The 12123-nt window shown below is 41.0% G+C and overlaps 1 protein-coding gene across 1 annotated transcript in view; it reads left to right on the top strand.

Moving 5' to 3' along the window:
- LOC108787105 (keratin, type I cytoskeletal 19-like) overlaps positions 1–12123 on the top strand; it is a 40034-nt gene that overhangs the window by 2763 nt on the left and 25148 nt on the right. The window contains exons 2-3 of the mRNA XM_018556562.1: positions 5857–5939; positions 7009–7165. Of these exons, the coding sequence (XP_018412064.1) occupies positions 5857–5939; positions 7009–7165 (240 nt within the window). The remainder of the gene's footprint in view (positions 1–5856; positions 5940–7008; positions 7166–12123) is intronic.

The raw sequence follows: 12123 nt of genomic DNA on the forward strand, positions 1-12123 counted from the left end.
ATTAAGATCCCCCTTCACATTGCTTCACTACGGAAAGGCATGACACTGTGCAAAAATTTTGAGGCACCCCTGAAGGAGCCAGAAGGCACCCTGGTTGAGAAAGGCTGAGTTATAAATACATTGAAAGGTTAAATGAGTTATATATCTGAAGTACATACATGTTTAGACATCAATACATGGCTTTAAAATCCCAAGTAGATTTCTAGGCTTTCTAGATTTCTAGACAAATTACAAAGAACATAACTATGCTGCTATGTACTTTTCAGCTTCCACAGATAACAATGGCTGACTCAACAATTTACACAACAAAATTAAACCCTTAACCTGTCAATGCAAAAGTTTTTTTTTATCTAAGCACTGTAAGTTTAACCAACTTAGAGCTATATGTACCACACTACAATATCTAGCACTGAAAGCTTGGAATACCCAAAGCTAAATTCCCCAGCCTCTACTTCCATTTTTAGGACTTGTTAACACCAAATGCGTTGCATTCCAGAGCGGTAGCTGCTGGAACGCACAGCAATTGCTCAAAAAACCTCCCGCTGTGCTCTGGGGTAAGAGGGGGCGTGACAGTGGATTGAAATCAATGGCGTTGTTCCATTGCCTGGCTTCCGTTCCACTGCAAATGCAAAAAATGCTGCTTGCTTCAATGCCACGCCCCCTCCCGCCCTAGAACGCAGGGGGAAGTTTTGTGAGCGATTGCAGTGCGTTCCAGCAGCTACCGCTCTGGAACGCGCCGCAATTGGTGTGAACAAGCCCTTAAGGTGGCTTCATTCCCCTGCAGGGTCCCACCTGCTCCTGCCTAGAAAAGCAGCCCTGATGTGCCAATGTTCCATTCACAGGCAGTTTGGTGCCCCATGGATGTTTTATTTCCCAACTCTTCCTCCAGGGATTGATTGGCACATGAGCAGGTGAAGAGAGCAGCAGAATTGCAATGCTAACACACATGCATAGGGTGATGGGACATGTACAGCGCATGGAACCTGATGATGTTTACAGTACTTATGGCTTTCTCTCATTGACAGCGCTTTCCTGAACTTTTAGTCAGGAAGCATGCATAGAGGGATTACCTAACTCCCCAAAAAATGGAACTACAGCTGGTGAACAGAACAGCCATCTTGTGAAAGAGCTGCTCGCCTGTGCCTGTGTGTGCATCTTTTCATGTAGGGGCTATGCAGCGGCTCCACAAGGCAGCATAGCCACCCAATAGATGGAAGTGTTTCTTATCGGATCTTGAATACCTTTAGTCCTTTATCAGATCCTGAATTTGTTCTTCTGGAGTATACATTGCGCTGAAAAGAGACGTATGCCGCATTTCTTTCAACATGTAAGTGTGGCTTACATATCACAAATTATGTGTCATGGGTTTAATAACACTTTAAGCCTTAGAGTTTGTAGAACAATCTTGTAAAGAACAATGTTTTTATTACCATACAAAATAGTCAGTAAAATGCTGTTAGCTAATTATTCCTTGGAAAACCACTAAGCGTTTTAATTCCAATTTATAGTATCTACACTTGACAGATTTATGAGCACTGCCATAATCCTAACTTTTCATTTCTAGCTATAATTTGACTTCTAGCTATAATTTAAAATACACTTCTCTGAATTTCATTCATTTATGTTGTGGCTTTATAATGTTTTACTATTTTTTGTAAATTAGCAATTAAAATGGCATAAGTGCTAACAAATGCCTAAAGTGTTGTGTTTGATCAAACTATTTTTGTATGCCGATTATGTCATATGTCATTTTTTGGATAAACAGTTTGGTGAGAGACATGACTGATGGATCGTCGATTTCGTTAAACCCCAATAAACACACAGACTACGCAACATGGATTTTAACGGCCACAGCAGCCCTTTTATTAAACAAACCAACTTTAACAATAACCAAAGTAATAAACCAAATAATATACAAATAAATACTCTTAACGACTGTTGATCTGAGAAGGGGTCTTTGGGTGCCCAACACCCCAAATAAGGCCTCTCCTAAAAACTCCTCCCATGTCTCCAATCAGCTTGAGGACAGTTACTGCTCCCAAGTTCCAAGGGGCCAGGCCCCCCCAACAAATGATGACACCAACAGGGGGAAGCACCCATACCCGCTGATGGCCCCCCATTTGTGTAATTGACTCTGATTTTCAGACCCCCCAAAGACCCCTTAACCTGCCAAGCTGCCATGATATAAAAAGAACCATGCAACCATCATAAACCACAAAATTCAGGGAGGAAGGGGGGGACAATCTGCTTCCTCCATCGATTTTCCAGAAAGAACGCCCCTCAGCCCTTGCAGTTCCAACCCATGCGGCTCCTCCTGGACACCTGACCCCAACGGTAAGAACAGCTAATCCCCATTTATTTTTTAACCCCTTCTCCCGGGACTATTACTCCCCAAAGTCATGTAGCCCCTCCGTTCAGTCTCTCTGGGCATGTCTATATAATAGTGTGACTACTGTATTATTAAGTCTTCGCTGATGAGCCATGTGCTGATATGTCCATATTACTCGAGTTTATCCAGTATACTGCAATCCAGATGACCATGCTAAATTATTACCTGTTGTGATGTTTGGGATAGTTAGCACAAATGGTGAGCGCTTAATGACCAGTCTCTAAGTCGTTTTATCATCAAAAAAGAAAAGTCTTTTATTTCTTCAAGAACAGAACAACGACTTTCTTCAGTAACATCAACATAAGGGTTGCTTGTCTTTCAGCAATAGACAATATGACAATGTCTCACCGACTCAAGATTGCTGCAAAAGCATACATCCTCTGTGTTTGGAATGTCCATTGGCATTATATCGCACAACTGTGTGACTCTGGCACAGTTATAATACTATACTGTTACCTATATGCTTTCAAGCCTTACTAAAAACACTATTTACACTGAAGTTATATAAAACAGTATATAAGCCACATACCTAATGAAATTTTCACTTAAAGCAGTACTAAAGTCCGCTTCACTTCCATTCCAGCATTGGGATGTCTGCAAGAACTCTAGTGCTCGCTAACATCTTCGCCTGGTCTTTTTCCGGCCAATGTCCTCAAGCATTTTAATTGGTTGGCCCAGATTGCTGTAACTCCCATGCAAGTTAAAGTGATGCTAAACTAAGCTAAAACCTAAAAATGCATTTAAGTACCTTAACCATTATCAAAAATGTAGTTTATTGCTGTATCACTCAGCTGTAGATCCTCAAATCATCTCTGAATGTGTGCTGACACTGTCCTTCCTTCTGGAGGGTGGCTATTTTTTGTTTCCCATGGTCCCTGAGTGTGTTGTAAAGTTGCCACTGCTCCAAGCTCCCTCATGTGATGGACTACAATCTCACATTTAGTTTACTAATTTGTATTGAAAAGCCCATTTGAGGGCTTGAAAGTTTGGTTGAGGGCTAAAATAATCACACTGGCAACCTTGACAATTGGCATGCCTTAAAAGTAACTGTTTTTAGAGATGAGATAAATCGATGGGTAAAGTTCCTCTTTAAGTTAGTTCAGGCAGGTGGTACTTAAAGAATGCAGTGTAGGAAGTAACTGTCTTCGGAGATATTAAATATGATAAGATATGGTCCCTTTGTTTATTTAATGCCAATTTAGAACAAAGGGAAGTTACAAGTGTAAACCCCACACCCCAATTTCCTTCCCCGATCCATTAATATTTACCACTCAAGCTCTCCCCACCCTGCCTTCCTCTGTCACAGCAATGTACAAAATACCTGGTATTGGTTGATGTCAGAAGCTGGAGAGGTCAATGATGTCAACCCCTTGATCATGTGACAGTGCTCAGGAGCCTGCATCTTTGGAGTAGGTCACATGCTTCTCCATACCTAGATGCACAGGATATTTTGCAGCAGAGGACAGAGGGATTGGGGGTCACTGGAGTAGTGAGTATCAGTGGGTCGGGGTGGCTTTACAAAACTATTAGAGAACAGTTAAACACACAAGATCTGACTGCTAGCTCTGCTAATTTTGTCCATTAGTAGGATCCCTCAGGTAGCATAATTGTTCCTGCTTAGCCTATGGTGGATCAGTCCAACAGCTCAATGAAAAAAAGAAATCCAGATGACCATGCTAAATTATTACCTGTTGTGATGTTTGGGATAGTTAGCACAAATGGTGAGCGCTTAATGACCAGTCTCTAAGTCGTTTTATCATCAAAAAAGAAAAGTCTTTTATTTCTTCAAGAACAGAACAACGACTTTCTTCAGTAACATCAACATAAGGGTTGCTTGTCTTTCAGCAATAGACAATATGACAATGTCTCACCGACTCAAGATTGCTGCAAAAGCATACATCCTCTGTGTTTGGAATGTCCATTGGCATTATATCGCACAACTGTGTGACTCTGGCACAGTTATAATACTATACTGTTACCTATATGCTTTCAAGCCTTACTAAAAACACTATTTACACTGAAGTTATATAAAACAGTATATAAGCCACATACCTAATGAAATTTTCACTTAAAGCAGTACTAAAGTCCGCTTCACTTCCATTCCAGCATTGGGATGTCTGCAAGAACTCTAGTGCTCGCTAACATCTTCGCCTGGTCTTTTTCCGGCCAATGTCCTCAAGCATTTTAATTGGTTGGCCCAGATTGCTGTAACTCCCATGCAAGTTAAAGTGATGCTAAACTAAGCTAAAACCTAAAAATGCATTTAAGTACCTTAACCATTATCAAAAATGTAGTTTATTGCTGTATCACTCAGCTGTAGATCCTCAAATCATCTCTGAATGTGTGCTGACACTGTCCTTCCTTCTGGAGGGTGGCTATTTTTTGTTTCCCATGGTCCCTGAGTGTGTTGTAAAGTTGCCACTGCTCCAAGCTCCCTCATGTGATGGACTACAATCTCACATTTAGTTTACTAATTTGTATTGAAAAGCCCATTTGAGGGCTTGAAAGTTTGGTTGAGGGCTAAAATAATCACACTGGCAACCTTGACAATTGGCATGCCTTAAAAGTAACTGTTTTTAGAGATGAGATAAATCGATGGGTAAAGTTCCTCTTTAAGTTAGTTCAGGCAGGTGGTACTTAAAGAATGCAGTGTAGGAAGTAACTGTCTTCGGAGATATTAAATATGATAAGATATGGTCCCTTTGTTTATTTAATGCCAATTTAGAACAAAGGGAAGTTACAAGTGTAAACCCCACACCCCAATTTCCTTCCCCGATCCATTAATATTTACCACTCAAGCTCTCCCCACCCTGCCTTCCTCTGTCACAGCAATGTACAAAATACCTGGTATTGGTTGATGTCAGAAGCTGGAGAGGTCAATGATGTCAACCCCTTGATCATGTGACAGTGCTCAGGAGCCTGCATCTTTGGAGTAGGTCACATGCTTCTCCATACCTAGATGCACAGGATATTTTGCAGCAGAGGACAGAGGGATTGGGGGTCACTGGAGTAGTGAGTATCAGTGGGTCGGGGTGGCTTTACAAAACTATTAGAGAACAGTTAAACACACAAGATCTGACTGCTAGCTCTGCTAATTTTGTCCATTAGTAGGATCCCTCAGGTAGCATAATTGTTCCTGCTTAGCCTATGGTGGATCAGTCCAACAGCTCAATGAAAAAAAGTTGCAGTTAGACAACATTTACCAACATTTCCAATCACTTTCTCCCTTAATCATGACTGGGCAAGACTCCATGAGGGTGTCCTGTAGATATTAGATCTTCCCCGATCCCACTGACAATGCTATCTAATGTCTATCGGTACCTGTATTTAGAAGATATCTGGGGAGTTTTATTACTAAATGAAGCAAAATATATGAGTTCTTTATTCCAGTTGATGTATATGCTAGTTTATTCATGAATTCATTAATTCACTCTTTATTATATTATTTACTCTATCAATAATGCTAGATCATAAGCGCCACGGTGGAAAATGCAACTATAACGCTTAAGATAGACAACACCAGGCTGGCAGCTGATGACTTCCGAATAAAGTAAGGATAATTTTAGAATTTTTTGACATTTTAAAAGTTTCAAACCTGTTCTTAATGATTAAAGGGAAAGCAACAAGTTGGATTTAATTCCTTCCTCAATAAAAGTACATGCTCATCTTTCCTTTGTCGCCTCTGCCCCATTCAGCTGCCGGGTGACAAGTAGACATGTGCACTGGCAAAAAAATTGTTTAGTTTTAATTCGGATTTTGTGTTATTTCATTTTTCAGATTCGGGTGTGAAAGTCAATTCGGATTTGAACGAAATTCGTTAGCGGTAGTTCGTTTGAATGTTCGTTTTGTTTCTTATTTGTTCGTTGCAGCAAAGTGACATTTGAGGGGGAATTTTTTTTTTTCTCCTTCTCTAATGTCACTTTGCTGCAACGAACGAAACGAATAAGAAACGAAACGAATGCTCGAATGAACTACCGCTAACGGATTTCAGAAATGGAAATTTGGATTTGTTTGCATTCGTTATATCTGTAATTCGGAATTCGAAATGTCCGAATTTCGTTTCGCACATGTGACATAGCGACATTAGGAACATTTGACTCACTTCCTTTCCTTTTCATGTGACAACACTGGTGCTTGGCGGTTGGCCCAGCACTGCCACATGGGGACAGGGTAGGAGTCCTGCGTAAGCCCTTAAAAAGGGCATTCAACGTTCCTTTCCTCACTGTCAAAGGTTGATAAATGGAGCGACAGGGTAGCTAAGGCAAAGTGAGTATGTGCTGCTGGGGTAGAAGGCACGTTTTTTGCTCTAAGATGAATTCCTAGATCTCTTCCATGACTGTCAGTCTTCATTTGACTTCAACAATTGATACGTCTTATCTTTTACATTATTGCAGTAATCCTTCTTCCTAACTTTATTTTTTTAAATAGATGCAGACAGTATGATTTGATTTTAGAAATCATTTTATGATACTTTCACTGTGCTTTGACTTCCATTTAGAAATGTTGGTGTGGGTGGCACATTGTCAAGAAAAATTAAGCATGGTGAAATTACAGCTGTTAAAGAAAGATAGAATCCCAAAAAAAGTAGCAGTTGTAACTTGACAAAATTTCTCTCGTAGGTTTGAGAATGAGCAAGCCCTCCGTCTCTTAACAGAGAAAGACACCATTGAGCTGCGTAAAGCCATTGATCAGCTCACTCTTGCCAGGGCTGAGCTTGAAATGCAGATAGAGGGCCTGAATGAGGAGCTGGTTTACCTCAAGAAGAACCATACTGAGGTAAGCGGAGATTAAATATATGGTGCAGTAAAAGTATTCATACATTTGCTTATCAGGCATTCAATATAAATGATAATTGGCTCATGGTTACAATAAAAATGGCTTCTTTGTCTACTGGGATGAAAATTCCGGTTGTGTGAAAGCTGAATCTGCCAGTGTATGTCATGTACTGTACGACCTACTTCAGTGGACAACTTAGTAGGTTCACACATAGGTACATGATCACTGTGCATTAAATAAATACATAGAGAGGGGGGGAGAGAGAAAATCTATGCTAAGTGACTCTGTCAGTAATCTCATTGTCCAAAAAAAAACCTGCCCAGCTCCTTCAATCAAGAGTAATGGCTGGACAAAGTCTGTGCAAAAAATGGACTCTTCCGGCAATGTTGATCTGCTGTGTCCCCCACATCGTTCAATGGTTCCACCCCATGATCTGTCACTACAGGACGCAGTTGTGACATTGAATTCAGAAAGAGTTAATGCAACAGCAATAAAATGTCCGAAAGAGAGTAGGGCTCCCTAATAATGATGGTGTTGTTGGTGGGCAGAGCTGTTAACAAATATGGGTATCTTGCTGCCAGATTCCATAAGAAATAAGTAAGCAGGAGTAGGGATAAGCAAAACTAGCTGGGTTTGATTTGCTGGGAGTTTTACAAATCTTTCTTGAAATCTGCAAAACCCAAACTTAGCAGTCCCCATCGAAGTCTAAGAATCTCGATACTCAGTTTTGCCATTTTAGCCATAATTGTCACAAAAGGCATGTTGAGCTGGGCACTGTCTCAGGGAGACATTAAACAAAGCAAAAAAAAAAATCCTAATGAAAAAAGTTTTAACAGTATAGCTTGTTAGCTTTTTTCCACATAACCACACTGCATTGTTTTAAAAATGGTAATAAGGTCAAATCAGAGAGCAAAATGCACGCTAAAAACACAACCGCACATTTCCTGAACCCCTCTCATCCCCGTATCCTAAGTTATATTCTTCAGGTATGTGTTTGGAACAATTGGCTAGCAACGGGACAATGCATAATCACCTGAATAGGCATCAAATAGAAAGGGACAAGGCAAGTTTTATCTTGCAATAAAAATTAGATTGTATAATTTGAGAGACAGTAGTCATGAATATTGTTTAGTTGCTGGACAGTCCAGTGGTCTAAACAAGATGTGCGCAAGCAAAAAAATTCATTTAGTTTTGCTTTGTATTTTTTGTTATTTCATTTTTCAGGATTTGAGTGCAAAAGTCAATTCGTTTCGGGATTTTAATTTTAGACTAATCTGACATTTTTGTTAATTTTGGATGTGTTAGATAATGCAAACACATCTTCGTTTTCCAATTTTCGTTGACATTAGAAAAAAAAGGTGACATTTTTCTTTTTAATTTTTGACAGTCCACAGAAACAAAAAACAAACAAACAAAAAATGCTTGGGGCCCCTTCCTGCACCATAACTGGCCACATGTCCTAGACATGGGGAGGGTGGTTTGTCAGGGGGGACCCCCTGGCAAAGCACATTGTCCCCATGTCGATGAGGACAAGGTCCTCTTCCCCACAACCTTGGCCCAGTGGCTGTGGGGGTCTGTGGGCAAGGGGGTTATCTGAATCTGGGTGCCCCCTTTCATATTTCACCAAATAAAAACAATAGTAAATAAACACAAGGTTTGTTGACAAGTCTTTTGTTTAAAAAAAAAAAAAAACCTAAAAAATGTTGATTGAGATAATCCAAAGGTCAATCACGTCGACCACTGATGTAGATCCAGGTCAATCACGATGGATGCCAACTCGCCGAACGAGAAAAAATACCCGACTGTGCTGCTTTAGTGTGTTAGGCAGCGCAAGGTATTAACTTGTGCATGGAAAAGAACAAAGCATTGCTGCAACACAAAGGTGTGAAGCCAGACTAAAGCCCATTGCACCATAGCAAAAAACACCTTAATGTCATGTTCCCCAAAGACTAACACGGTTTATCAAAATAAGGAAATTTTGGTGAAATTTCCTAATTTTACCAAAATAAAAACTCACAATTTCGCTCATCCCTAATACTTACAATTGCGTAAAGCCTTAGACAGCCGCTTAGTCAGTATAATCTGTTAGTAGGGGATAGCCCATTCTGACTGTAACCTTACTGACACTCTTTAAATAGGTAAAAAAATGACATAATGACTAAATTACACAGAGTATTACACATCATTGTCAGTCAGCTCTGCATTTACTGAATTGCCAACAGATATTTTAAAAGGAGTGGTAACTAAACATAGCGCAATAAGATTGCATTTGTAGCGTCACCTCCTCAGTAATTACAACCAGATTCCATCAAATATGTCATACTTTGGACAATTAACCTACCAGAGAATCCTCTGATAGAAAACTGGTAGCTCTGACACTGGCCAGAAGGACTAGAGTGACTGTCAAGATTTGTGCACTATTGAAATGTGTGTCAAAAAAGATTTTTTTTAAACCCATATTCAGTTCATGTCTCCAACACATGCTCATAGCGCCATTTTTATCCCTTTAAAAAACATGGCAAGTACAGAAAATTACCTGAAATCCAGTGAACTCTTTTCTGGGCTAACAACACAGTGCCCTTTCTGCACTGAAATCCCAACCAACTTTCTCAGTAGGGTTGCTACTGTTTCTTGTGAAACCTGAATACTCCAGCACTGCACAGGAATTATTATTTTTTGGGAGGATATACAGGAGTGAGCAAGGAGAGCCAGCCAGGAGAGAGAGAGACAGCAAGGACAGACAGCCAGGAGAGAGGAGAGAAAGCCAGGGGAGAGAGTGAACAGAGACAGCCAGGGGAGAGAGTGAGCAGAGACAGCCAGGGGAGAGAGAGAGTGAGCAGAGACAGCCAAGGGAGAAAGCGAGCAGAGACAGCCAGGAGAGATAGTGAGGACTGACACCCAGGAGAGAGAGTGAGGAGAGACAACCAGAGAAGAGAGAGAGTAAGTAATGACAGCCAGGAGAGAGAGAGGAGAGACAGCCAGGGGAGAGAGTGGAGAGATAGCCAGGAGAAAGAGCAAGGAGAGAGTCAGGAGAGAGAGCAAGGAGAGTGAGGGTAGAGAGCCAGGAGAAAGAGCAAGGAGAGAGGAGAGAGAACAAGGAGAGTGAGGGGAGAGAGCCAGGAGAGAGACTGAGGAGAAATGGTGATGAGTGGCATTTTGTGTCTATGATTCAGGTCCATACACTGCAGAAATTAATAAACAGGCCAAAGCACAAAGTGTCTGCAAAAGTCACAGGTTGTTTCCTAAGATCCATGTTTTTTGGCATGAGGGACATTAAGGGCAATATGGAAAAAAAACAATACTCCCAAGGGTTCCTCCTGCACCCCCACAATCCTGGCTCTGAGTGTATAAATGTGGCATTGCACACGCAGTATATTGTAGTGTATGTGTAAGATGGAGAGAGAGGGAGAGAGCGAGAGAGGGTGAGAGAGAGAGACTGGAACCATCAGTGTCCAGTCATAGTGGAAGTCTACACCCGTACAGTGCAGGAAGCATGGCTGCATACGAGCAGGAACACCAGGACCCCGTGGTTGCCCCTGTCTGCCTGACATTTGACATCTTGTGTCCAGGTTTCAGCTAGGCTGAAACCTGGACACAGCAGGTACAGGACTTAAAAACTAGACTGGTGAATCCCAGACAGTTGGCAACCCTAATTGTCAGCCCTGCCTCTCAGTCACAGCATCACTGGTTCCTAAGACACTGGTAGGCCCAACGGTGTCATTGATTGTTATGGTGTGCATCCTGAGCAAGTTGCACAGCATCACTGCTTGCTTGGACACAGACGGCCCTGGGTTTTCATGCATTTTTCATGCATTTTAGCACCTAACAAACCGCTCCTCCTAGTAACCTGCTCTCAATTCTTGCTCTCAAGAAGACAACGCTCTTCGTGAACCTAGCCTAACTCACATAAAGTGATTTAACATAGCAAACAATCTCAACTCTCTAAATCAATCAGCATACCACACATACAGCTGAGTTTAATCCATCAATCCTATCTTTTTGTGTATAGATAGAGAAGAAAAGTGTTGTTATCAGCTTTTAATCCCTGTCTGTGTCCCTGTTTTAGGAAATTTTGACTACAAGATTTTTTTCATCCTCCAACTAGCACTCACTTCATTTTCCACAGAACAGATTCTTTTATAGCCTTAGACAAAGAAGGGCGTGAACGAAAGGGTTTGTGGAGAGATGTACATCGAGCCATGCGTAAAATATATCTCGAATTTATTGTACATAAAAATCATTTTAGTTGATAAGAATCATAAATAACATCATTACATACATTAGTGGATATAAAATCCCAATTTTAACCAACATGATTTATCCCTTCTTAATAGGCAGCCCATAATGCATAAATTGATTTAATAAAATAAAATTCTGATACATATCAGCCGTAATTGATTCCAATTGATGCATTCATTATGTAATCTCCAAAGTATGTATATCAACATTCATCCCTAGGCGTTTCGCCTTTCAAGCTTCTACAGGGGATAGGATTCATCTATTAAATGGAAATTGTACATAAGGTTATTGTATTTCCTTAGTTTGGGCATGCCCATCTTGCTGTAGTGCCTATGTTAAGTGGGGGAACACATTGCTGGAATTAACCCCCATGTGCGGAAAACCACACACGGGGCAGGTGTCTGGTACTCACCTGTATGGAGCACCTGGAGGTGGGTCGACGTGAGGAGGACTGGGATGAGGTAGTTGGCTAAATCTAGCCCTGCCATCACATACCGTCCATCATCTCTACCAGGACCCGAGGGCCTCAAAGGAAGGAATGCCCTAGGCAGTGCAAGAGAGCCAGATCCCAATCGGAGCGATGACCTGTAGAGAGCATATAGCAAAGATCAACTAATGATATTGCTTGTTATTTGATAGACCCAGTGAGTGACATTGTACAAATTGCAAAATAACTTAGTTTGAATATATATATGTATACATATACATACACACACACA

The sequence above is a fragment of the Nanorana parkeri genome, unplaced genomic scaffold (assembly GCF_000935625.1).
Source record: "Nanorana parkeri isolate BGI_ZX_2015 unplaced genomic scaffold, ASM93562v1 scaffold242, whole genome shotgun sequence".
Lineage (NCBI taxonomy): Eukaryota > Metazoa > Chordata > Amphibia > Anura > Dicroglossidae > Nanorana > Nanorana parkeri.